This window comes from Thalassophryne amazonica, chromosome 18 (assembly GCF_902500255.1).
Source record: "Thalassophryne amazonica chromosome 18, fThaAma1.1, whole genome shotgun sequence".
In the NCBI taxonomy this organism is placed as follows: domain Eukaryota; kingdom Metazoa; phylum Chordata; class Actinopteri; order Batrachoidiformes; family Batrachoididae; genus Thalassophryne; species Thalassophryne amazonica.
In genome coordinates this window covers 54,961,420-54,988,779 of record NC_047120.1, presented here as the reverse complement: position 1 = coordinate 54,988,779, position 27,360 = coordinate 54,961,420, and the positions used below count along the sequence as shown (strand labels likewise).

Here is a 27,360-nt window from a genome sequence, read left to right as displayed (position 1 = left end):
ACACCCATTAGTAAACTGCACAACACACACACACATACAAAAAAACATTACTGCAGAACAGGGTGGGCGGTACAATGGTGTCAGTGGGGATGGGAACTGAAAAAGTTCCTGTTAAGAATTGATAAATGATTCAATCCACCGACATCAACAGCCTTTTTGCTTAACGATTCCCTTATTGGTTCTTCAGTTCACATTAAACTGGAGCAGCCATTTTTTGAGGGTGTTTGTCGGGAAAATGATCATTTCTGTACGTTGACTGCAGATCTGCTGCTTCTGCAGCGGGTCTGCATGAAGCTTGAACCAACGAAGCAGCACTGTGACTCGGTGCATTGTTGGTTCTCTGCTGTGCTGCTTTTCAGTAGCGGCAGGTCCGCAACTTCTTCATTAACCCCCTAAAAGCCATTTAAAGATGTCAATCGTGAGTCATCTTTGTACGGATAAAACTCACTAACTGGGACTCTCGTCTTGTTGTGGCCAACAAATGAGAATCGTCCTCTGTTCCGTTCTTGTTTTGTGGGACTAACTGCACCACTCCAAACGCCACGCGGCTCTCTGCCAAGCAAAGTTGGAAAGACCGATTTCAGTCGGAATTAATAACTTCAAAGCGAATCGCCATTTTAAATCAAAAGACCCCTCTTTCCAAACGTTGTAATACAGACAAACTACAACTGACCAAAAGCTTTTTTTTTTCCCTCCCAAAATGAATGAATTATGAATTACATTGATCTTGACTTGCAGCGCAGCCGGCTGCAAGAGCTCAGGGCTACGGGGTTACATTTGTCCCATTAATACCTAAAAGGAAATGCTTTTGACAAATACCTTGACGGAATCCTGGCTTACGGCTAATGATGCTGACGCAAATTTGGCACTGGATAACTTCGGGGAACCCCATCGTCTCGATCGTGACGTAGATGTGACTGGCAAATCACAGGGGGGAGGAGTGTGTCTTTACGTCAATGAGCGCTGGTGTAAGAATGTCATTGTGAGAGACAAACTCTGCACTGAAGATGTCGAGCTTTTAGCGGTGTCCTTACGCCCACCATATTTCCCCGAGAATTTCCACAAATATTTGTTATTGTGGCGTATGTGCATCCCAAAGCAAAAGTCGACAGAGCGTCTGAGACTATTTTTAATGTGACTCAAAAGCTGCAGTATAGATGTCCAGATGCGCCCATCTTTGTTCTTGGTGATTTTAACCAGTGCTCTCTGAACATGTTCTGAGGAACTTTTATCAGTATGTCACATGCGCAACTAGGCAAATAAAATCCTTGACATGTGTTTGGTTGGTTAAAGGAGCATATAGGTCCTACTCTCTCCCCCTTTGGGAAGTTCTGACCACAACTGTGTGCAGCTCATCCCAACGTATCGCTCTGTTTTGAGGAAGGGCAGAGCTTTGACCAGGCAGTCCAAGCTGTGGACAGAGGATGCTCTTATGGGCCTTCAAGGCTGCTTTGAAAGCACTGACTGGGATATTTTTAAAGAAAGCTCATCTGATATTGATGAGCTGACTGATGTTATCAGCAGCTATGTAACCTTCTGTGAAGATCTTTTGATTCCTAAAAAGACTGTTAAAATATATCCGAACAGTAAACCTTGGTTTTCAAATGAAAGCCTTTCGTGAGGGAAATCTAGAAGAGGTGCTAAAGCTTCAAAGGGAGATTAAAACTGAGATCAGGAAGGCTAAATTGGGTTATAAGACCAAACTAGAAAAACAATTTAGCCAAAACCAAATGGGTCCGTTTGGGATGGTTTAAATTTGATTTTAGGATCAAATAGGAAGAAAATAATAATCACAAGATAACTCTTAATGACACTAAATCTGGAAAAGAATTGGCCCAAGATTTTAATAATTTTTATTTGAGATTTGAGTCTCTGGATTTTAATCATGAAATTTGTAAATGGAAAAATGACTTGTTATGCCCAGGTTCCTCCTTTTAATGAACAGGCTGTGGTTACTGTTTCAGAAGAATCAAGGCCAAAAAAAGTCCGGGGCCAGACAATATCTGCGGCCGTTTATTATCCTCTTGTGCAGAACAACTAGGCCCAGTCTTTTTTGATATATTTCAAAGGTCAGTCAACGAACAGAGGGTTCCTAATGTTTGGAAACAAAGCACAATAATCCCTGTGGCCAAAACCAAATCCCCTAAGGTCTTCAATGATTTTAGACCTGTGGCTCTTACTTCATTAGTAATGAAGTCTTTTGAAAAATTGATGAAGAATGAACTTCTTTCACAGGTGGAGCATTTACTAGATCCTCTTCAGTTTGCTTATAGGGCTGGTCGAGGTGAGGAGGATGCTACTGCCACCCTCTTAAATTTGGTCCTGAAGCATTTAGAAAGTTCTAAGGCACATGCACGTCTTCTTTTTTTAGACTTTTCTTCTGCTTTTAACACTATCCAACCACATATTTTAATAAATAAGCTTGTTAAGGATTTTAAACTGGATTTTACTATGGCAGGTTGGATTTTGAACTTTTTAACAGGGAGATCTCAGCGAGTGAGGGTAAATGGTTGCCTTTCTGATGTTTTATATTCCTCAACAGGCTCACCACAGGGTTGTGTGCTGTCCCCTCTCTTGTATATTTTGTATACAAATGACTGTTGCAGCCACTATAAGAATCGCCATATATTAAAATTTGCAGATGATTCTGTTATAATCAGGCTCCTGCATGGTGATGAAAGGGAACATGGCCCTGTCGTGGCAGATATGGTTCAGTGGTGTGACGACTCCTTCTTGCAGCTGAATGTTGACAAGACAAAAGATATGGTTATTGACTTTCGGAAACGGATGTCCTCACTCAAAACCACTACAATCAAAGGCCAACAGGTGGAGCATGTGACAACTATAAATACTTGGGAACGCTGATCGATAGCAAGTTGAACTTTAATGACAATGCAGACCTGCTGTACAAGAAGGGGCAGCAGCATCTGTTTTGTCTTCGTAAGTTGTCATATTTTCAAGTGGACAGGACAATAATGACCCTATTTTATAAATCTTGTATTGAATCGGTTTTAAATTTTTCGATGATGTGCTGGTACGGAAATCTCAGCATTAAAGCAAGGAAGCCACTTCACAACATTGTAGAATTGTGCAGCAAGCTTTTGGGGGCCCAGCACACTCACTGTCTGACTTGTTTTCCAGACAGGTGAGGAGGAAGGCTCAGAATTTTATCTGATCTGGCCCCCCTCTCCATGGTGAATTTTGTTTTTGCCATCTGGAGAGAGGCTTAGGTTTCCTACAGTGAGGAGTAACAGATATAAGCATTCCTTTGTACCTGTGGCTATCTCTGTTCTGAATGCTGACCGGAGGAGAGAAGCAGATACATAGGGTTGATGGCAAATCGTGTTAGGTAACTCGGTTCCTTTTCCATCGATCCAGGTCTGTACTGTGTCCCCCTTGTGTACTGAATGTTTGGTGTGTTTTTTTTCTTTTTTTTCTTTTCTTTTTCTGTGCTTTTCTGTATACCCATTGCTGTACAGCTCATTGCTCCTTTGGAGACATTGGATAAATAAAGTGAAAGTGAATACTACAGATATTCTTTATTTCTATTTATGTCCAGAGATCTAGGATCCACCATGTACAGATTTGATCAATTTTTACTTATGTGCCAATATCAAGGATCCAGTGACGAATTTCATATTTACTTTAAGACTCAATAATGTTGTTGACATAGAAAACCTGTAAAGCCTACTTTTAGTACACAGAAAATTCACAAGAGGTATTGATAAGGGAATCGATAAAGAATCAGATTGATAAGTGGAATCGATAATAGTATCGATATCGCTAAAATCTTATCAGCACTAAGTGTCAGTCATCACCAGCGTGACAATATGGACTGTGCAACACCGTGAGAAATCAGGCCAATGAGAATGCTTGCCAGACCAATAAATAATGACAATAACTCTAAATATCCATTAATTGAAAATCAAAAGATATTTCAGCACTGCAGCGCTGTGATGATCAAAACTCTGTTCTTCCTTTGTTCTGCTGAGCTTCACATGAGTCAGAACACCTGTTAAATATTTTTATTGATGTAATTGGCTATAAAGTCATTTTCACATGAAGACATAAGTCAACAGTCAAGGAAATACTGTTAGGCTGTGATCGAACCAGCAGACTTTTGCTCCATATTTGCAGTCATTTAAATGAACAATTATTAATTAATTAGCCATCGATTTGTTAAACGTAATACTGAAAAATCCTTTGACTCATGAAATTTTTCATCCAGATTTGAACTTTAAAGGAGCAGATTTAAAAATGAAAATTGTCCAAATTAAACTTTTGCTCCAATAATTTTATTATCATAGTGTAAAACCAGTAATATGATATAATTAGTGTCCATAAAGAGAAAATAGTCATATTAGTTTTTAGTCGTATCGCTCACCCCTACTTGCAGAATTTGCAGCGGCATATTTTTGCCCTTGTAAATACAGGGTGAACACAAAAGCACTCCTTGGTTTCAAATATGTATAAAAGTCACATGAATAATTTTACAGTTTTGGTACCAACAGTTGCAGAAACTCATCAAGTTTTTTTTTTCTCTCTTGCAGATTCTTCTTTTTCACATTATTCATTGACTTTTGATATTACAAATATTTGAAACCAAGGAGTGTTTTTGTGTTCACCCTGTATATTTACACTCACTTTGTCACTCTGGAAACCCTAAACTTCTCACTTATTCTTACGCCGTTGTTTGTATTGAGCATCAGTCCTGCGTAACAGGCAGTGAATGTACCTGCAGCACGTAGCCCTCCCTGGCACTTTGCTCCCTCCCCAGTGCGTCTTCTAACTGCTCTTTCAGAAGGTTGTTCTGCTTCTGCAGTTGGTCCAACTCCTTTTGCTTCTGTCCCAACTAATCAAAGAAACAACACAAACAGAGAGAAAACCAGTCAATACAAAAGATGCTCTAATCCAACAAACACAGCGCCTCATGTTGAGGAGTCGCACCTCTTTGTCCAGCAGTGCAGCTAGTTCGTGTGCGGGCAGCCTGTCAGAGTTGTTTGAGTTTCCCACCGTCGTGGCGATGGGCACTTGCTTCTCTTCTCTTAATGGCGTTGTTTCCACCTGATGCCATCTTTGCTCAATCTCCTCCTGGACATCGGAGCTTTGGCAGTCCCTACCATCGCTGGCGGTCAGCATTGCTCCCAGGTGCTCAACCTCCATCCGTCCTTGATCGTGATCTTCAGGTGCCGGTGACTGGACCTCTGATGCAGCGTTCGGCCTGCTGCTGGTGATAACCGTAACAGTATTTGGCGTGTGGTCTGCACTGACACTTCTCCTTACATCCTCTTTTTCGGCTTCCCCTGCAGTGGTCCCGGAAGCTGGCTGAGCACCTGATGCAGAGGAAGTTTGGAGGGAGGAGGTAGAGCCAGGAGAGGACGCTAACGAGGAAGGAGAAGAGGAGGGAGAACAACAGGATGAAGTTCTAGACAATGATGAGCTGAAGTCGACTGTATCTGCTCGTTCCTTCGCAGGCTTTTCGTTGTGCTCCATTTTGAACTCAGCCCAGTCCAAGGTCTTGGAGCGGCCCTCTCGTCTACGCTCACGAACACGGCTTTTCCGTGGCTCACAGGGAGGTACAAAGGCCTGACTGCTTGCCAGCTGTGTGTGAACTTCAGTCTTGGGGCCTTCAGGACTGGGCACAAGCTCACAGGTGGGCGGCGGACAAGGCTCCAACATCACTTGGGCTTTTACTGTCTCCTCAGGCAGGGATCTGAGGAACGTAAGAGCAAGAAGGTATAATTTAAAAATATGTACAAATCCAACGCGTTACAGTAAATCATAACTGTTAGCTCAAACTACAATACATGAAGCTTTACCAAGAGAGCAGCAGCTACATTTTGACATAGCAGTATCACCTAAGAGTAAGCATGAGAATTCCCAGTAGAGATCAGAGTTTGGATCCTGCCACAATTAGTGCAACTGCAGCAGGGGACCAATGTAAGATTTGCCCGTCCTGGATAACCTGCATTTCAGACAATAATCTACAGTGCGATGACTGAGATCATGTTGTAGTCTGTGACTGTATTGACCAATAGAAATTTGCTACGAACTGCTACACAGGTCCCTCATATTAACTGTTGTGACTGGGGCAGGACACCAGTTTTATGCGACCTCTGATATATGCAGATCTGCGGGGAGTTTTCATGCCTATAAGAAAGCATTTAAAGCAAGACAAACATTAATGAGAATACAGAACCTCAGAGCAGTTAAATACCAAAAACAGGCTTCTAATACGGCACTCGGCTAAAAGCAGCTAAAAAAAACAATGCGATCCAAGTGAATCATCGCTGTTGCATTGAAGGAGGAAAGCATGGGAAAAGCGCCTTCCAAATACGTCAGACTGATGTCTACTGTCCATATCTGGGATTTTGACAAAACCTGAGAGTTGCTCAGCACAGAACAGCAGGAAAAATGCACACGTGTCCACCTGCGAGACCATTTCCCTCCAGCTTCTTACTGACCTAATCCATCACCAACATTCCACAATTCTTTCTCATCCCATTGTGAGCATTTTTCCTGCCAGAACTGGAACATATTTGGACGTGTGTCTGTTTCATAACAATTACACAATGTAGGGCGTAGATGAGCTTATCTTTGACTGACGATCGTTTCTATCATGAGCAAACAGTGGACAGCCAGAAATGCACATATAACAGACATTTTTCTGCACAGAAACCCGCACACCATGTGACGCAAACAGCTGACAAATTCGCATGACATGCCCTTTATCACACAGGACCAGAAATGCACAGGAGTGTGTGACTGGTGACTAAACGATGGACGGTACTTGTTGACAGTAGGGCAATCAAAACATTGAATTGAAGTTGGCTGCCCAATGATGCCATCATTAATAACCATAGAAGATGAGAATAATCTGTGCCCGTAAATTTGACACACAACTTTTTTTTTTAACAGAAGAAAAGAATCATGACAGCACTTGCCTGCTTCAAATTCCATGAAAATTAGAAGAAAAGGCTGAAATGCTGCTATAAAGCACACTGGATTCAGTCTGTCCTGTGTGTAACTGGGAAAATATTTGTGCTAAAAACATCTCAGAAGATTTTGCAGGTACACATTGAGATGTTTATGAGCTTTGAAATATCATACGTCTTCCACTGCAGCCATCCATCATTTGTAAGAGTCCAACGTGGTCCAGATGCCTGGAAATCCATCATCCAACGCACGCGCACACACACACACACACACACACTTTTCTTGTTCTTGCAGTTTGATCTGGCAGCGGTTGTCAGAGGCCGCTGGTGGTTTACACGCAGGGGAAACCACAGCAGTCTTACCCTGGCGTGCACAGTTTCCCCACAGTGGAAAATCCTGTCATCATCTCATATCCAGGTTGCATGTTACCCGCACTCTGTGTGCATGCCTAAACGGTGTAATGTTTGGCGGACACGTCTTGATTGCCGTGTGCTGCATCCTACTGGGTTGTCCAGTGTGACTCCAGCTCTAAGCCTTTTGTCCGTTGTTGTGGTCCTTCCTGTCACGATTTTTACTTTTTACATTCGTAGTGAATACCACAAGGAATTGCAGGAAGCGGAAATGATTTTTGGTCAGTCCCTGTGATTTTGACGGTCTGGCCCCTCCCCCTGGCTACTCACATCCATTTGCGTCCAACTGGCGTCTTGGGGGAGGTCTCACAGAGAGGGGGGCAAGTCTAACCAAGCACAGCTGAGCCTATAGTGCAGCAGATGGTGCACCACAATCACATGATCAGTGACTACTCCACACCAAGCTTAAGGCATCATTGCAGAGCAGTAAAGCACACCAATGACTCGTCTACGCAATCAGCCATCTGAAAACTAGTGGAACAACTGGAAGTAACAATGAAACATGTTTAAATAGGGTTAATAGTTGAATAATTTGATTGTTAAAACAGTCTTCCTCATTGTTCCATGATCTAAACACGACCTTTTGCATTTCAGTGATATTCACGTGTTTATAATAATGTGTTCTGTGAGCTTTTCCAGAAGTTAGTCAGAGCACGGCTGGATTATAGATCATTAAAATTAGTCCCCTGCTGCTGCTGGTGAAGCTGGTTTGTTATTGCAATGTGCATCGCTAAATTGGCACAACTGACAGGGTGGACACTGCCCAATCACATGACATAGAAATGGACAACAGACATGCTAGAGCCAACATTGCTGAGCAATTACATCACAGCGTTTAAGGAGGGAGAGACATTCAACGCATAAGCACTCCAACCTGGGCTTCAAAACCGACAGTTTCAGAGAGATGTTTTCCTGGCGGGGCAGAAATACCAGTCGAGGAACAAGAGGAAAAAAAAAGAAAGGGTGAGCAGGAGAGATGGATTAATGAGATAAAATAAGTGCGAAAAGCAGTTGTTATGTCTGTCTGTGGGTAAGTGTTGATCTTCTTTGGGTATTACCGGGTGACATCGGGGGTGATAGTGGGTCGCACGTTCTTCATGATGGCCTGAATCCAGTTGCGTCGGATTCCGGAGGTCATGGCGGACAGTGTGCACGCTCCCTCTTTACACTGTAGGCATGGATAATAGAGATAGTGTCAAAGACGTGCCATCATGTTTAAAAACTTAAACACAGATTTTTACTGGTCTGTCTTTTTCCTGGTTCTCTCCCTCAGCCCTAACCAGTCCCAGCAGAAGACTGCCCCTCCCTGAACTTGGTTCTGCTGGAGGTTTCTTCCTGTTAAAAGGGAGTTTTTCCTTCCCACTGTCGCCAACTGCTTGCTCACAGGGGGTCGTTTTGACAGTTGGGGTTTTCTGTAATTATTGTATGGCTTTGCCTTGCAATATGAAGCGCCTTGGGGCAACTGTTTGTTGTGATTTGGCGCTATATAATGAAATTGATTTGATTTGATTTACTGGAGCCTGACCTCTCCCAGTGTTAGTGCACATAATCTGTTGGCCCTTTTTTTTTTGTAAATGAATGCAAACAAAAACATGTTCACACTTAAACTCTCATTCTTACAATCCAACAAAGGCATTGTGGAAGGCTACTTCCTTCCATTACCATAATAAACCGGCGTGTAAACGGTCTGACGATGTAAAGGGACGGGTTTGCACTATGTGATGTTTGCAAAATCAACTATAGCACAACTTTAGCAAAACTCTGCTGCTCCTGCAAAACCAGCCAGTGATGTCACGGCATATGCCATAATGTTACTGGCTCAACAGATTACCAAAGTATATCACGTTGTGATGGAAAAAATACATTTTCCAACATTTGAAAATCCTCAAAATAATCAGGACTCGGACCTCCAGATCACCTCCAAAATTCAGTGGAGTCTTCCATGGCCTAATATCTATCTGAGGTGCAAATTTTGTGAGAATCTGTTAAGTAGTTTTGACGTAATCCTTCAAAGCCTATACAAAGTGAAATCTTGATGCAGAATCTGGATCCAGATCACTTCCAAAATTTAATGAAGTCTTCCATGCACTAATATCTATCTGTGGTGCAAATTTTGTTAAAATCCATGCAGTAGTTTTGACGTTATCCTGATACAGACAGACAAATAATAAACCCTGAAGATTTTATGACGTCCTTAGTAGACGTAATGAGAGAACATGACAGTTTATCATGGACACTCTTCCGGATCCTCTAAGGTTTTCCAAAGTATGGACAAGGTTTCAAACACTGAACTTCACAGACACATATCTGAGAAAGTGAAAACTTTACATGTTTCTAAGTCATTTCTTTCAACATAATTTGAATGTAAAAATTTTTTAATTTTTATGGCATATGCTACAGTAAAAGCATTATCATTATATTACCTATATAGAAAAATAGAAAGTGCATCTGATTAGAAATCAAATACATCAATTCAAAATTATACAAATTAAATTTAAAACGTGCTAATTATATACTGTAAAGTAGAAAACGAAGAAGTCAACTTTATAATACACAGTAGCAGATGATTCCATATGTTGATGCACAAAACACAAAACACTACGACCTGCTAACTTCTTCTTAACCCTAAGAACATATTAAACCCTACCTACACTTATGCTACTGTACATAAACTTGCTTTATATGCAAGTGAAAACTTTTATTAGTCTGAGTGCCTGCTGTCTTCTTGCCACCATTTTAATACCACTGACGTGTGTTTTCTACTCCCAAACCCCAAACTGTGTTCAGCCTCTAATTCAAATAATGGCCCAGAGTTATATGTAAAATGAACATTATTACAATCAGACAATATATGTGCTGCCTGCACAAGGTTATCTACAGTGCAGAATATTACACTAAATAAATACATTACAGAAATTCCTTATGCCATCTTAACCTAAACCTCACCTACAGTGGCCTCGAGTGGCAGTGGTACAATTTGTGGCCTCCTGCTTGTGCATTAGATGTTAATGACAGAGTGTCAAGCCCTCCAGCGTGACCGAGCAGCAGATATAAATACTGGAGTTATTAATTTCTCGGTGTGCCTCCCAAAGAGACAACGAGCCTCTTCATGACTCTATTTCTGACTTCCTCCACAAAGCAGCTGGAGGAGCAAATGTAAACAAAACAACTGAGTTTGTAATCTAATCTGCAAGCAGCGTTAACACAGTTCGTGACATCACAAGCGTATTTGTAAACGTTCGAAGTATGCACGTCTAGTATGCACATTACAGTGATAAAACATCTTTATCAAACACATTTGTTTATTAAAGAATCAGCAGGACTGTTGTTTGAGACATCAAGGACAAGGACAGCCATTTAAAATGTTGATGTTTCGGTAACCATACTGCAGGGGGCGCTGTGGCAGATTTATAATGGGGATGGCACAGTAATATTTTTTCACATCACCTGTTGATGAAGACATCAACTGACACTTTTTTCGCAGTCTTAAAAACTAATCTGTTAATAAATAGATTCGTCTGGATGTACTTTGCTAACGTTGCTACGTAACAAAACAACTCTAACTGTCAAATATTCTAATCCAATTCCATTTTTTCCACAATCGTGTGAGATTTCAGACCATAAAATATCACGTGGATGGTGGAAAAATACTCGACCGTTTCACATTTGATGTATCACTCCACGCCCTGACTGCGCGCGCTGCTATGCAGATGTCAATAATTGCGCTGTCAGCTGAGAGCGAGATAAAGTGGCGTAGCAATGCTAATGCCAAAAAGGATTAATTAAGCTACCATACGAAAGTATTGATGTGGATTCTGCTCACAGAATTTCCAGTTTGGCATGAAGACGCTGTTGGTACGTTAAGTTTTGACGAGCCGACTACACCCTGTCTGCATAACAGTTTTATCAAACTATATTATTATGCTGATTAAGATGTAGCCTTCAGTGGTGGACACGGATCCGTGCAACGATGGAATTGGATTAGAATGGGAATAACCCCCTTGTGTATAATAACAGGGTTATTCCCAAATTATACTCCCAGAAAGGAAAACAAACACAGCCCACAAACATGACTCGGATGTGCAGAAGACTCAGTCAGATGCAGGTTTTTTCTTTTTTTTTTTTTCCAATTCCCGACATCTGACCTAGTCATTTTAGCCAATATTGGACCGATACTGATCCAAAACATAATATCGGTGCACCCCTTATTTATTTATTTATAGTGTTATGATGTCAGTATGTCGCACTGAGATGCCAAGAGACAATTGTCAAAAAAAAAAAAAGAAATTAAAAAGAATAATGGGACAATATGACACCTCAATACACAGTGCGTAATCTTGCTTAGAGATGCTTAAAACTATGCAGATAATGAAAAGATAAAATGCAGAATCCTCACCAGGATTTGGAAGCCGTAGTTCCTCTGGACGGGGAACTCTTTGACATCGTAACATGTGGAAAGGTCAATCTCACCATCCATGTCAGAAGCCTTGGCAAAAATTAACACACACACACACACACACACACCACACACACAACACACACACACACACACACACACACACACACACACACACACACACACCACACACACACACCACACACACACACACACACACACACACAGAAAACCCTCTTTGTTAACAGCCTCTTTATTTACAGCACATCAGATTTTACAAATCCAGTCTTACCTCTTCAGCTATAGAGTCCTTGTAGTACCTCAGGCTCTGGTCTGTGAGGACAAACCAGTGTTTCTTCCACTAAGTATGAAATTAAAATCACTATCAGTTGCATTTTGTGTTTCATGCAAATAATGACATTAGTTCTTTCACACAGATTAAAAGAAAAAAAAAAAGACTGCTCTGGTTATGTATTCCTGTCGTAAATTACCATTCCATCATCATACAGCTTGGTCATCCATCCCTTTTTGAAGTTCAGCAGATCTGGCTGCAGTAAAGAAAAATCATACTGATGTGATGTGAAGCTGTTTATTTAAACCCCCAACAACCAGTTAAATGGTCACAATTACAGAATTAAAACTTAAACAAAAGCCTAACGCATTGTGACAACACAACAAACACCTCATTATGCCATCTGACATGTAGACTTAAAGAATATTTCATGCAAATTAATAGCCTAATTAATCTTATCCTATTTATATAACCATAGTACACATGTCGGAATACAAAGTCTATGACATACAATCTTCTTGATAGAAGTGGGAAAGCAACTCACAATAATATACAAACCTATGTGCACACATGTCCACGTCCATTGGAGTATAAATGGTATAGGTATCAAGTATCTGCCATGTACTATTAAAAAACTGTTGGTATTAACAAGACGGGGAAAAAAAAAACCTTCATAGGTATGTGCCAAAATCCCCGAAAAAGCTAATCTACCTCTTTGAGGGTAGCTATAGTATAAGTATCAATAGAGTTAGGCTGTTTAAAAGGGGTAAAAATAATGTAATCTCATTAATATGCAAATATATTAATCAAGAAAAAGAGGAAGTATGTTCTATGTAGGCCGGAAGGCCCATTGGTGCCTGTGGTTATATTAGTGGGTGAGAACCTACAATTCCCTTTGAGCAGGACACCAGTCCACTGTAGGTTACTTCTCCAACTAAGGTCCATACTCACTTACAGCTGGGTGCATTGGAGCAATGTAGATGAATGACACAGAGAAGTAGCATGACTAAAATCTAATCAGCTGATCTACTCCCCAGGGGACATCTATGGTGTAAGCATCAGGATTCTACCATGTTTTGCTAAGGAATTCTGATGACAAAAAGCAAAATAACTCACTACACCACCATTAATACTCGTATCCCTCATTCGTCTCCTTCTTGCACAGCTAGTATTTGAGAACTGCCTACTCCAGATAGATTTAGCCTAGACAGGGGTTTTTATAGGAAAACGTAGCAAGGGGGTGGAGCAACGGAATGGGGGAGATGGTGTGGAAGGGGGCGGGGGGTCCTCCTCTCTTCCGTGGAGTGGAGCCTTTGAAAAACTGAGGTCAAAATGGGGCATTCTGAAGCTTCCTGAAGGACTGGAAACAACAACAAAGCGTGGGAGCTGCATGAAGTAGGACGTGTTTACGCTTTCTGACTGTCATTTTGCCACATTTTAGTATTTTTGGGGGAAAAAAAAACACTGTTTTTATGAAAGGGCTGGGCTTGCCATTTCCTGGCATCAATGTTATGTACTTACAGGAGAATCGATTGCCGAGGAGTAGGCTGCATGCTAGGAATAAAAAAACAAAAACAACTAGCATTTCCGCAAGGGGGTGTGGAGCCAAAACAAGGGGGTGTGGCACCCCATGTCCAGTTTAGAAAAACCCCTCCTACAGTACCATACAGTTTGCATTTCTTAATTATTGATGGAAATACACTCCTAAGACAAGTACTGAGTGATCTGGAAAGTTTCATCTATCCATGTCTTGATTTGTCTGAAGAAAACTAGCTATAAAACTAACAATTTATTTGTGTTGTAGTAAATGGCACCCATTATTACATTTTCAAATATTGTGTGTGCCAATACTGTTAAATTACCCAGGGGCGGGGGGCAAACTTATCAGGTTACGTATACTAAAGTCTCAGTTTGTGGTACATTTTGTTGCATTTATGTGTATTTTTGTGTCCCTGTGAAGTCCACCTTTGACATTAACACAATATATCATTTAAATCTCCAAAAACACTTGATTAATTGGCTTTTGTTTACATTTACTCCAGTGCTGTAGCTCAGATATTCTAAGTGCGAATGCTCGTTTCTCGCTGAAGAGACGGACGGGTGGGAGGTCGTGAAACACAAACTGCTGCACATCGAAACCAAACTCAAGTCCGTTTATAGACTCTAAAGTAAATCATTCACACAAACCTGACTGCGGCTCACTCGGACCATACCTTGTTTTTGTTGAGCTTCATCAGGTGAGGCGTTACCGTCTGGCACAGAGTCATTGTGATGGCTCACCGCCTTCACGCTCAGTGCCTCTTATGTTGACAGTGTCTGTCTGCCTGCCTGTCTGTCTCGGGGACAGATGCACAACTGCGCCTGCTTCTGTGCTGGTTATTTATAATCGCCAGTAGCTGTGGCAGCAGTGATGTGATGTGTGTCTGTGTGTGTGTGTGTTTCCGGCAGCTGCAGCTCGGCCAAAGAGATCAACCACACACTGACAGATTCCCCCAGCAGCCTGTTACTGGTTAGACTAGTGCAGTCAGTCCACACCATCACCTGCACCTGAAAGCTGGAGGCCACCGGGCCTGAAATGTACCTAAACAACATGATGGAAGAGGAGCAGTGAAGGGGAATGCCGGGATTTTACAACATGGGTTCTATTATTAGATGTTTTGAGGGTCATGTTTTCACAATTTTCATGGCCTTCATGTTTGGGTCACGACAGCTGATCTGGGAGAGATGAGATTAAGATTTAGCACATGTTTTACATCTCATGGCCTTCCAGATGCAAGTGCCATTATACAAGGAGAAACATGTCTACTGCTACAGTTCATAATCATAATCACCCCCCCATGTAATAACGTCTGAGTACCTTGGAATAATACGATGCACAATGTATTTTTTATATTTACAGCAAAATACTCTCATTATTAAAACCAATTCAATGTACAACACTATTAATAATCTGATCTAACATCTGTTAAAAAGACAGTAAAAATGGTTTTAATTTTGTACTATAAAAGAGTCACACTGGATCAGAAGGTCATTGTTTATGATTCAAAATGTATAAATCCCTGTCAGGTGAGGGGCCTAGAGGTGGGCGTGGCTTGTGGAACTCACAGTCATTGAGGACTCCGTGACTCTGCGGTCCAGAGACTTCGCTCTTCTTAGATTCGCAAAAGTGGAGCTGGACGCGTCGGTCAGCGAGCGCTCTTTGCCGGCATCGAGGGACAGCTCCTGTAAACAAAATGGCACAAATCAGAACAGGTTTTACGAGTCGCGAAAATTGGAAATGACAGACACGAACACATTAGAATTTTTTTCTGTCATTTCATTTTACTTTCCTAATTTTTTTAGTGCAGCGGATAAGAGAACATTTAGAGGAGAATCCTGTAAATGGTGATAAAAGCATCAAATTCGGCAGAAATACTCCTCAGACAATCCTCTTTTGAAAAACCGTTCGGCCACTTGAATTTTCAATCGGTGGTCAGGTAGGGGTCAATTGAAGAATTACACAGAGGTCAAAATTAAAAATTCTGCAATCATACTGAAAAATATTCCACAATATTTGCCTGATCATAAAGATTTCAAAAAGGTATAGTTTGGACTATCTGTGACTGAATTCTATGGAGTTACGGGATAAAAACAGCAAGAATGGTGACAAAGATCAGTTTCATTTTGTACAGGGGTCAAAAGTTAAAGTTGCTCCAATTTTGGTAAAAAAAAAAGATGCAAATTACTAGTTGAGTTAATATGGTTTTAAAAAGGAATAGTTTGGACCATGTATCATCCTTACTTATCAGGTTACAGGGAAACATATGCCACATGTCACAGAATCCAATAGACAATAGCATGTTTTAATTTTGACCACTGTGTAATTCTTTAATTGACCCCTACCTGACCACCGAGTGAAAAGTCACGTGGGCAATCGTTTTTTTCAAAAGAGGAGTGTCTGAGGAGTATTTCTGCCGAATTTGATGCTTTTATCACCATTTGCATGATTGTTTCACTTATCTGCTGCACTATTTCAGAGTGCCAAAAAAAAAAATGAGCGTACGTGTTTGTTAGCTAGATAGCGCCTCTCGCTGCGACCTTCTCTCTGTATTAGAGCGGTGTTAGAGGACGGCTCACTGAAGCTGGTCGTGTCCATAAGCTCTTCGTGTTGACCCTCCTCGAAGCGTCCAATGATTTGTGAACGTCTAAGACACAAAATAAAAACTTGTTTTCAAGGAGACGTATATTATACTGTAACACAAACATATAGCAAATGTAGAACAAAAAGAATAACAATAAAAATATTTTATTTAGGCATATAACAGTGGAATTCTTAGCAGAAAGTCAATGAAAACAGGTTGATAAAAGTCTGGAGAACACCTTTAAGACATGACATCACCAAGGAGGAAATTCCCGAGATATGCCAAAGAATTCAAGAGTATTGTTGTATGAGATGAAATTTTAGATGAATAGCAAAATGAAAGGGGATAAAAAGAAACCATTGCAGAATTAACAGCAACAGGCAGCGCACGTATTAAAGAGATTTAAGTACACGTGTAAAAACATGTACGATAAACACTATCAGTGTGTGTGTGTGTGTGTGTGTGTGTGCTCCCAGGTAGCACAGAGATGGAATGATAGAAAGCGGGTATCAGCGGTGACCAGCAGAGGACAGCATTGGGACAGGGATGGGAGGGTTGGTAGATCATTAGCTCTAAGAAACTCCTTTCAAAAGCCCCTGGAAAAGATCAAAACAAGAAAACCAGCTAGCAAGGTAGCAAGAGCAAGTGGCAGAGATCAACAAAAGAGACGCAGAAACTCACACATGCAATTAATTCCCTTAAATCATCAACAAACCACTTAGTAGTCAACAAGGGTGATGAGGTCCCAAAGAGAGCAGCCACAAGGGGGTGCTAAAGAACAAAAAAAAGCTGAATATGTTTGCAAGAACATCACATAAATCACAGGCTGAAGCCCAGCGGGTCATTACTGTCACAGCTGGATGTGATTTATGTGATCTGTATTCAGCACCGATTTGTTCACCTCCTGAAACTTAGTGCAGGGTGCAGGAGTCTTATTTATTCACGTCCTCTCACCTGCGCTCCTCCCCAAACAGCCGAGCCACCTCCTCCCTGCCGGGACTCCGCGTGCGCACCCTCAGCTCCTGGCGCTTTTTGTCAGAACGAAAAGCTTCGCGATAAGTCAAACGGCGAGCCCGTGGCACGTCAGACAGCACGGCGTACTCCCTGCCACGCCGGCTCGTTTGACCTCCTGCCCCGCCCACACCGCCGGCGCTCCCCTCGCTGCTGCCACACCTCTCCCACGTCGGGGCGGTACTGCTGGGCTCAGACTCCAGCGAGCTCTGGGAGGAGCTGACGGTGGAGTAGCTGGGGGAGGCGAGCCCACCTGCAGAAGGAAGGGGATCTGGGGAGGGGTGAAGAGGAGAGGTCGGGGGTTCTGGCTCAGGGTTGTACCTGTAGGTAGCAGCCCCTAAAGAGGACGACGATGACGCAGAGGAGGACAAGGGGAGGTACTGGGGTGGATGTACAGGTTGTGTGGAAGGTTCTGACTTGGTTTTCTCCAGGGAGAAGTAACCGCTCTCCACTCGGACCTTGCGTCCAGTCCTCACAGAGCCGCTATCTGAAAGAAAGAAGAAAAAAGAAGCGCAATTTATCAAAACTCTAAAAAACTCATTCAACTCTTTAAACAGTGCCCCCTGCAGGTGGAGCACATGCTTGTTTTCAGTCATATTCTAAATCTCAGAAACAACGTGCATCTGTGATTTCAGTCACCTTTAAGACAAAAGACAACGTGGAGTGAAGAAAATAAAGTGGCCTGTCACAGTCCAGTACAAAAAGTATCATTCTGTAATGAATGTTACTTTTGACTGTTATTAAAACATGTACTAAAGTACTAATGTCAGAATAGCAGCTGTGACCTGGCGGGACGCTCCAGCTGTGCTTTTATCAGTATTTTAATATTCACTGCAGTTTCCACTGAAGCAGTTACTATGTATTTAAGATAAAGTGTATTAAAGTATTAAAAGGAAAACAAACAACGTAAGCGCTAGTGCACGCCCAGATCATGCGAAAAATGTAGCCTTTACACACACAGTTTACATTGATATGACATCCCAATTCACACATTTTTCCCCTTATTTAATTCTGGTTTTACTTTCCTAATTCTGTTCTTTCATATTTTCTCCTCAGCGGTTGTTAGTTGAAGATTTTAGCGAACGTGATGGCAGGCGGACGTCACATCTACGGGATACTACATAGGCTAAACAATGTCAGTTTTGATTGATCTCGTTCATCCAAGTGCACCAGATTTTAAAACAGTCTATAATCATTATATGCCCTTTTAAGTTGGAGATGTACAACATGATATCATTTATAGCTTTTGAGTTGTTGTCTGCACAAACTTGCTGGACTGGACTACCCCGCCATATGCTTTCCTACTACTAAATGATTTTCTTCACTTAACAGAAACTAACTAGTTAGTTTTCTGAGTGCTGACCATCCTGGGTGGTGACAGTGGATTCTGGCTGGCTCTGGGACAGCTGGCTCAGACAGGAGGCGCTGCGGCTGCAGGGGATGGTGGTGCGGCTCCAGCGAGCCTCTTCCTGCCACAGGCTGGCCCGGCTCATCGGGACTCGCTCGGCGGTGGCGATGCTATTGGAGCGGCAGGGCACGCCGCCACCACCGCCGCTGCTGGTCACAGTCACCTTGGCTGGACCAGGTTCCTGGGGAGGGATATGGTTTGGATGGGAAGGGGTAAGGACACATTGGGAGGTAAGGTCAAAGAGAGACAAAAAAAAAAAAAAAAAAAAAAAAGGAATACAAGAAGGAAAGAGGTGAAAGAAGAATGCAATAAAAAGCATGAAAGCCTTAATTTTAGATGTGTTTGCCATCTAAAGTATTGGTATCCAATCAAAAAGTGACATCAGTTCAGCAATCATTCATTCATTCAGCTTCTTAATTCACACAATAATGATAAAACAGCACAAGTCTGTCCTGCTTTGATCCACGATCATCTTTTCTTTCTCCACATCCAGAACCAAAGGAATCATGTTTTCATTCATTTGTGAAATGGCAACATTATGGCAGAAGGAAGGCGACACAGGGAAAGAAGATGGCGATATGCCAGCTGGATCGAAAGAGAATAAAAACAAAAAAACAGAAGAAAGATATTTGGTCGAAGTGGAATGTAATGACATCACAGACAAAAAGTCATTTTCATCCCATTAATAAATACAAAGCAGAGAGAAAGAAAATGTTGCCGGCGTGTTCATAGTTTGACATCATGCTGGTGATTTTTGTGATTGACACCCCCACAGATCATTAAGAATTCCAAAGCGAAGCTGCCCTTAAATGTCAGCTTTTCCTCCAGATTGCTTTAAACCACCACAAGCATGCTGCTGTGCTAATCATCATTATTACAGTAACCAAGAGACGAAATCCACCTCCCCCGCCAAAATTATAAAAGTCTGTATTATGTTCCCTTCACCTGCACTGATTGGGATTATAATAAAAATGACTGATTTGGGATTTCAAAGCCACTCAGGCTGAAGCAGGACATTAAAAAAAAAAGTTTGGCCAAGCTAAACTCACTGGGTGTCCGTTTATATCTTCAGAGGAAAAATGCTGGTTTGAGGCGAGTCCACCCTGCTGATGACAAAAGGCTTTTGATGTTTATTAATATCAAAAACAGCAAAGTCCAAAAATCACTCCCAGGAGGACTCCAAAGGAAGTTTACTCTGTTCTTCATCTTAAAGTGTTTTGCTTTCTTCTTCTTGTACTTGCAGAAGTACAATTAAGGCATGAGATCACTTAAAAACAAACAAACAACAAAAAAAAGAACCTTAGTCATGTTTCAAAAATTGTTGTTGAAAAAAAAAAAAAAATCTGATCTGATCACATTTTTTCACAAGTTCTTTTCCACTAACAAATTGAGAATTTGTAGGCATGCACATAACTGGTACTCAGTGTGCTTGTGCATGCTAAAAATAAATGATGTGCAGCAGAAAACACAAGGGAAGCACTTCATAGGAAGAAAACAATGACAGATTGCAGGAAAAGTGTTTCCCTCTGTGTGCAGTCTGCTGTGCATCAATGATTTTTAGCACACATGAATGCAATGAGTACCACTTATGTGCACCACTGGAATTTGTGTTTATTTATATATATATATTGCTATTTTAAGAATACAGTGGCAACAGTGCCACCTTGTAGACACTTGTGGATTAACGTCTTAAAACGGGGATTTCTCACAAACTAAGCAAAGGAAGGAGTGTACAAACATGAGTGATGTTTCTATTGGACTAAAGTAAACAAAACAAAGGAAAATACATTTTTATTTTGTTCTTACTCAGGGTAAAATGTTTCACGTTAAGGTCACTACCCAAAAAGTAAACAAAAATTACTGCGCCCAAATATTTCCAGCACTATGGAGCTCACGTGAGCGAGGAGCTTTCAGCTGGAAACATCGGGCAAGACTTTCCAATCACTTTTGGTTTGCATCTCCACTGTAGGACAGCCCACCTGTGTAGATGTTCCTCCACTTTTCTACATCACCCAAATCACAAACTAATGGGAACACAAAATTATTGCAAACAAGAGGGTTTTTTTTTAGTTTTGAAACGAATTAAGTAAGACATGACTGAAGAGTGTCACATGACTAAGCCATCCGAGGGTCAGCAGCATACCTCTGTTTGTTACGGTCAGCCGGGACCGTCCAATTTGGGGCCCGATCATTAGAGAAACCACACAATGAATGTCAGAGATAATTTAGTGTGCCCCCATCAGAAATGACATAAAAGAAGTAGGTACAGTAGGAACGAGCAAACTGTATCTCACTCTGTGTGTGGTCCTTACAATATAAAATCATTACTGATACTATGTTAATGTACTTCTGTGCAGTTGTGAGGTATCTGACTGCAATACGTGCAACTTTGCACTCATGAAAAATGCTTAACTCCTCACTTGCTTTCTCTTTGGTCAGCAAAACACTAAAGATTTGGGAACCCGTGACTGCAAAGGTTAATCTTATCTGTTGTGGCACTGATAAACGGGGCAGGTCCAAACTCACTCTGTGAAAATTAAGTTACTTCAGGGGCCAAAAATCACTCATTCTGAGATGATGGTCTTGAGGTTAAAGCAGCAGGCTTTTTTTTTGATCCTCAGTTCAAATCCTCAACCTATCGAGCCCTTGGGCAAGGTCTGTAATCCCCAAGTTGACATTGGTGTGTGGGCATGGGTGAATGTGAGGCATCATTGTAAAGCACTAGAGAATGTAGTCCATTTACTCATTAGTTGTCATTTAAAAATATTTTGGTTATAAGCCAGAGGTCATGCTGCAAATCTGTCCGTCGCCACCTCTCAAAAGCAATCTATCTGCAGCATCCAGGTGAAATGTGGGCGTCCACCACTTAGCCTTCTCCAGCTGCTGGGGTAGTCAACACTGAGCGACCTGCATGCTGGATCACACTTAAAGACATTTAGTCCTCGCGCCACGAGGACTAAATGTTGTAGTTGACGTTCCTACACAATGCAAGTGATACTTCTCGTAACTGTTTGACAGAAAGTGATTCCAGGTGTCCCCAAGGATCATCTGAAGAGACGTAGTATCAAAGACACCTACTCATCACTTTAGGTCACTGGTGTGTCCGAGTCTCACAACACACAGTAAGACCCCCATCACACTTAGTACCAATGAGCTCGAGCCAAGCCAAATCAGGTAGAATGTAAAAAAAAAGAAAAAAAAAGACAAGATTTGTGCCACATCCGTCAAATACCCAGACTCCGCCCCGACTTATTCGTGCACGTGCACATGAGCCTCCGAACGCAGTACAAATGTAGGTGGAACACAGTCAGAGTACCTGGACAGCTGCTAGAATGCAGTAAGAACAATAAGACTGCACTTATAAGCCGTGCGATTGTGGTCTGATTGCAGTTCGGCAGGATATAATCCAGCAGCACTCAAGGTGCGCTTGTGGTGCATTCAGGCGCATTCAGGACATTTGGCCGTGACGGAAACATGCTGATCGTCCCCCAAATGCAATCCGAATGTCACGATTGCCGTTTTCACGCCGTCTGACTGTTAAGAAGGCAGTCAGACTGCGGTCAGATGGCACTTCAACTGTCGTTTTCCACTTCGACTGCGGCACGAATGTTTTCAACATGTGCAAAACATTCAAGGTGGTCCCACAACGGTGCCCGACTGATTAGACTGCACTCAGAATGATGTCCCACAGCCGCAAATGCACTTCGACACCTCCCAAATGTGGGTCGAATTTTCATTCGGATAGTATTCGGGCTCATTTGGCCTCTAGTGTGACGGGGGTGTAAGAAAGGAAGCACCAGGATCCTAAAGACTTGGACCATAGATCTCCTGCATGGACATCTGCATCACCAAATATATACATATAAAGACAGTCAAGCAACAACAACAAAAAGACTTTACGCTTAATTTTGTGACTGCTCCAGCCATCTTTGGTCTTTATCTATTTAAGCTTTTTTTTTGGTGGTGTTTGTTTTGTATTTGCTTTTTAAAAAAAACAGTGATGAATAAGGTTGTCAATTTTCTTTTAGCGCACTAGTTAATCTGTCCTTTCAGCTCAAATCCGTGCATTACCTGTTGAGTAGGTGGATCGACTTTGCGCTTTTTCTTGTGGTTCTGTTTGTTGGTCCGCGGGTAGACAGTCAGAGCCTCCTGCCACCTGCAAACATCAAAGCCTTGATTGTGAAAAACAGACTTGATACGCCGACGCTGTGCCGGCTTCAAATACAAACCAGTCAAAATGTTATTAATGCTTCTACAACATAAATACTCTAATTGCTATCTTATCACATAAAGCCTTTTTGAGATGCATCTTTGCATATAATACAGAAGTACAAGCAATATGGCGAATAAAAACACTACTGAACCATGTCTGTTACAGCGATACAGACTGCTCCCAGATAAAATATTTCTCTGCACCACCCTCTTTGCAAAGAGTTGACAGTTTATGTTGTCAGTTCAACACACTTGCAAACATCTAACATGGTTTCAACAACTGCACAAAGTATAAACACGAGACGAAATGTGTCATTTCCAAACCAGTGCATCAAACGTGCAAAAAAACCCCACTGTTACATGTAAGAATTCAAGCATGGCAGCCAGATCCTGTCAAACAGGGACAACTGCGGCTGATACGAGTGAAAAAAAAATGGCCGGAACCAGCCAACACATGGGAGCCAGATGGCAGACACAGTGACAGAGCAGGTAGCGTGGTGGAGACGAGGGTGTTGTGAGTCACGCTATTCCAAGAATAGCTGCGACTTGCACACTGCAGCCAGAGAGGGCAGGACGGTGCTGAAACTCATTTTTAAATCTGACGCGGAGGAACAGAGGAACACGAGATGCCAAACTGCAGAGCGAACAGCCTGCGTGTTCTTGTCGAGTGTTTGTGAGCACAGGAAGAGGACAGCGACCCGGAACGCGCGTGGTCACAGCAGCCTGGATCACAGCTCTCTGAAAAACATGACCTCAATCAGACAGCAGGAGGCAGAGTGGATTCAGGCTCAGACACAAACTCTCTGAACCCAAAAGACGGCAAACCTCACCTGAAGCCAGAAAAATATTCACTATGACTCGAAATTAAAAAATAAGAGTTATTACTCCTGAACATATATATTTCAAGTTTTTAAATGACCATTTCAGGAACATGACAATCCACCTGCTTGAATTAATTTTTGTGATGTTCTTAAATAAGTGTAACTGCAGCAAGATTTGGAATTATTGAGCAAATTCAAAAAAGTTGACATTTGATACAATTGTTCCCGCTGGGGGGGGGGTACATGGTGTTCTTCTTGTGCGAAAACAGATTTATTTTTTGCACTCACAAGCAAAACTGCCAACACAAAATTTTCCACACACTGCATCACAAAAACAAAAAGAAAGGGTGATTTTGACCAAATATGAGGAAGTGGCATTAAGCAAGTCTGAAACGGGTTATCCTGGGGAGCCCACGGGATTCAGTTGGAAAGTCCAGCTTACTGTGGCAATAGTCACCCAAGAAATGTCTGTACAAAATTTCAGTAAAATGTGTGTGTGTGTGTGTATGTCTATATATATATATATATATATATATATATATATATATATATATATATATATATAGACACACACACACACACACGAGGCCTATTAGAAAAGTATCCGACCTTATTATTTTTTCCAAAAACCATATGGATTTGAATCACGTGTGATTACATCAGACATGCTTGAACCCTCGTGGGCATGTGAGAGTTTTTTCACGCCTGTCGGTTACGTCATTCACCTGTGGGCAGTCTGAGTGAGGAGTGGCCCACCCTCTCGTCGTTTTTTCATTGTTTAGGAATGGCTCAGAGACTGCTGCTTTGTTTGATAAAAATTTTTTCAAAACTGTAAGGCACAACTGAGTGGACACCATTCGATAAATTCAGCTGGTTTTCGGTAAAAATTTTAACGGCTGATGAGTGATTTTGGTCTTTAACTGTCGCTTTAAGGACGGCCCATGGCGCCTGACAGCGATCTGTGCTTCGAGGCGGCAGCGTCTCACCGTTTCAAGTTGAAAACTTCCACATTTCAGGCTCTGTTGATCCAGGAAGTCGTCAGAGAACAAAGAACTTTCAGAAGTCGTCGGCATGAGGAGTTTATTCGGACATTCCATTGTTAACGGACATTTTGTAATGAAAGAACGTGCGTGCAGAGTCGCATGTCAGGCCGGACCCGACCGCGGAGGGTCGCGATAGGAAAAACACCTCTGTTGGAAACCTTAACGGACAAGTTGGAACATGCCCAAGCTGTTAAACAATTTCTCAGTTACTCACTTGTTGAAAGCCATCAAAAGCCAGCTGAATTTTACAAATGGTTTTCAACACGGAGGTGTTTTTCCTGTCGCGGCACACACAGATTCACCGAGTCGTCACAGAAACGACTCGGCGAATTTGCGCGCACGTCTTTCATTACAAAATGTTCTTAAACAGTGGAATGTCTGCATAAAGTCCTCATGCCGGCCTCTTCTGAATCTTCTCTGTTCTCTCACGACGTCCTGGGTGAATTAAGCCTTAAATTAGGATGTTTTCAGGTCGAAACAGGCAGATGACGGCGCCTGGAAGCGCTGCACGACGTCCCGCTGTGTGGGAAGTCCTTACAGCGACAGAAACACCCCATAATCTCTCATCAGCCGTTAAACTTTTCACCGAAAACCAGCTTAATTTCTGGAATAGTATCCACTCGGATATTCCTCACAGGTCCAGAAAAAATGTTGATAAAGCAACGCTCGCCGTCTCGAGCAGCGTGTGAAACAAAGGAATTCAGCGGAGAGGGCAGGACCACATCTCACTCAAGGCCTGCCCACAGGGAAATGACGTCACAGACGCGTGAAAAAACTCACGCATGTGCACAAGGGTTCAAGCATGATTGGTGTAATCGCACGTCATTCAAATCCATATAGTTAAAAAAAAAAAATAAAAGGGTCGGTTTATTATCTAATAGACCACGTATACACACACACAACAAAAATATAAACGCAACACTTTTGGTTTTGCTCCCATTTTGTATGAGATGAACTCAAAGATCTAAAACTTTTTCCACATACACAATATCACCATTTCCCTCAAATATTGTTCACAAACCAGTCTAAATCTGTGATAGTGAGCACTTCTCCTTTGCTGAGATAATCCATCCCACCTCACAGGTGTGCCATATCAAGATGCTGATTAGACACCATGATTAGTGCACAGGTGTGCCTTAGACTGCCCACAATAAAAGGCCACTCTGAAAGGTGCAGTTTTATCGCACAGCACAATGCCACAGATGTCGCAAGATTTCAGGGAGCATGCAATTGGCATGCTGACAGCAGGAATGTCAACCAGAGCTGTTGCTTGTGTATTGAATGTTCATTTCTCTACCATAAGCCGTCTCCAAAGGCGTTTCAGAGAATCTGGCAGTACATCCAACCAGCCTCACAACCGCAGACCACGTGTAACCACACCAGCCCAGGACCTCCACATCCAGCATGTTCACCTCCAAGATCGTCTGAGACCAGCCACTCGGACAGCTGCTGAAACAATTGGTTTGCATGACCAAAGAATTTCTGCACAAACTGTCAGAAACCGTCTCAGGGAAGCTCATCTGCATGCTCGTCGTCCTCATCGGGGTCTCGACCTGACTCCAGTTCGTTGTCGTAACCCACTTGAGTGGGCAAATGCTCACATTCGCTGGCGTTTGGCACGTTGGAGAGGTGTTCTCTTCACGGATGAATCCCGGTTCACACTGTTCAGGGCAGATGGCAGACAGCATGTGTGGCGTCGTGTGGGTGAGCGGTTTTCTGATGTCAATGTTGTGGATCGAGTGGCCCATGGTGGCGGTGGGGTTATGGTATGGGCAGGCATCTGTTATGGATGAAGACCACAGGTGCATTTTATTGATGGCATTTTGAATGCACAGAGATACCGTGACGAGATCCTGAGGCCCATTGTTGTGCCATATATCCAAGAACATCACCTCATGTTGCAGCAGGATAACGCATGGCCCCATGTTGCAAGGATCTGTACACAATTCTTGGAAGCTGAAAATGTCCCAGTTCTTGCATGGCCGGCATACTCACCGGACATGTCACCCATTGAGCATGTTTGGGATGCTCTGGACCGGCGTATACGACAGCGTGTACCAGTTCCTGCCAATATCCAGCAACTTCACACAGCCATTGAAGAGGAGTGGACCAACATTCCACAGGCCACAATTGACAACCTGATCAACTCTATGCGAAGGAGATGTGTTGCACTGCATGAAGCAAATGGTGGTCACACCAGATACTGACTGGTATCCCCCCCCAATAAAACAAAACTGCACCTTTCAGAGTGGCCTTTTATTGTGGGCAGTCTAAGGCACACCTGTGCACTAATCATGGTGTCTAATCAGCATCTTGTTATGGCACACCTGTGAGGTGGGATGGATTATCTCAGCAAAGGAGAAGTGCTCACTATCACAGATTTAGACTGGTTTGTGAACAATATTTGAGGGAAATGGTGATATTGTGTATGTGGAAAAAGTTTTAGATCTTTGAGTTCATCTCATACAAAATGGGAGCAAAACCAGAAGTGTTGCGTTTATATTTTTGTTGAGTATATATATATATATATATATATATATATATATATATATATATATATATATATATATATATATATATATATATACACACACACACACACACACACACACACATATACTTGTAGGCAGCCTCTGAAGGAATATTTAATATATTAAGTTAAAGAAAAAAATAAATTGGAAAGATTTTCTGCAATAAATCTAACACTGAA

The 27,360-nt window shown here is 42.1% G+C and overlaps 1 protein-coding gene across 1 annotated transcript in view; it reads right to left on the bottom strand.

Annotated features, from left to right (window-relative positions):
- The window catches only part of LOC117530605, a 125,540-nt gene that overhangs the window by 48,614 nt on the left and 49,566 nt on the right, over nt 1-27,360 (bottom strand). The window contains 11 exon segments of the mRNA XM_034193491.1: nt 4,736-4,852; nt 4,948-5,713; nt 8,405-8,514; nt 11,743-11,832; nt 12,035-12,103; nt 12,234-12,290; nt 15,140-15,256; nt 16,077-16,218; nt 17,110-17,653; nt 18,530-18,755; nt 22,646-22,730. Of these exon segments, the coding sequence (XP_034049382.1) occupies nt 4,736-4,852; nt 4,948-5,713; nt 8,405-8,514; nt 11,743-11,832; nt 12,035-12,103; nt 12,234-12,290; nt 15,140-15,256; nt 16,077-16,218; nt 17,110-17,653; nt 18,530-18,755; nt 22,646-22,730 (2,323 nt within the window).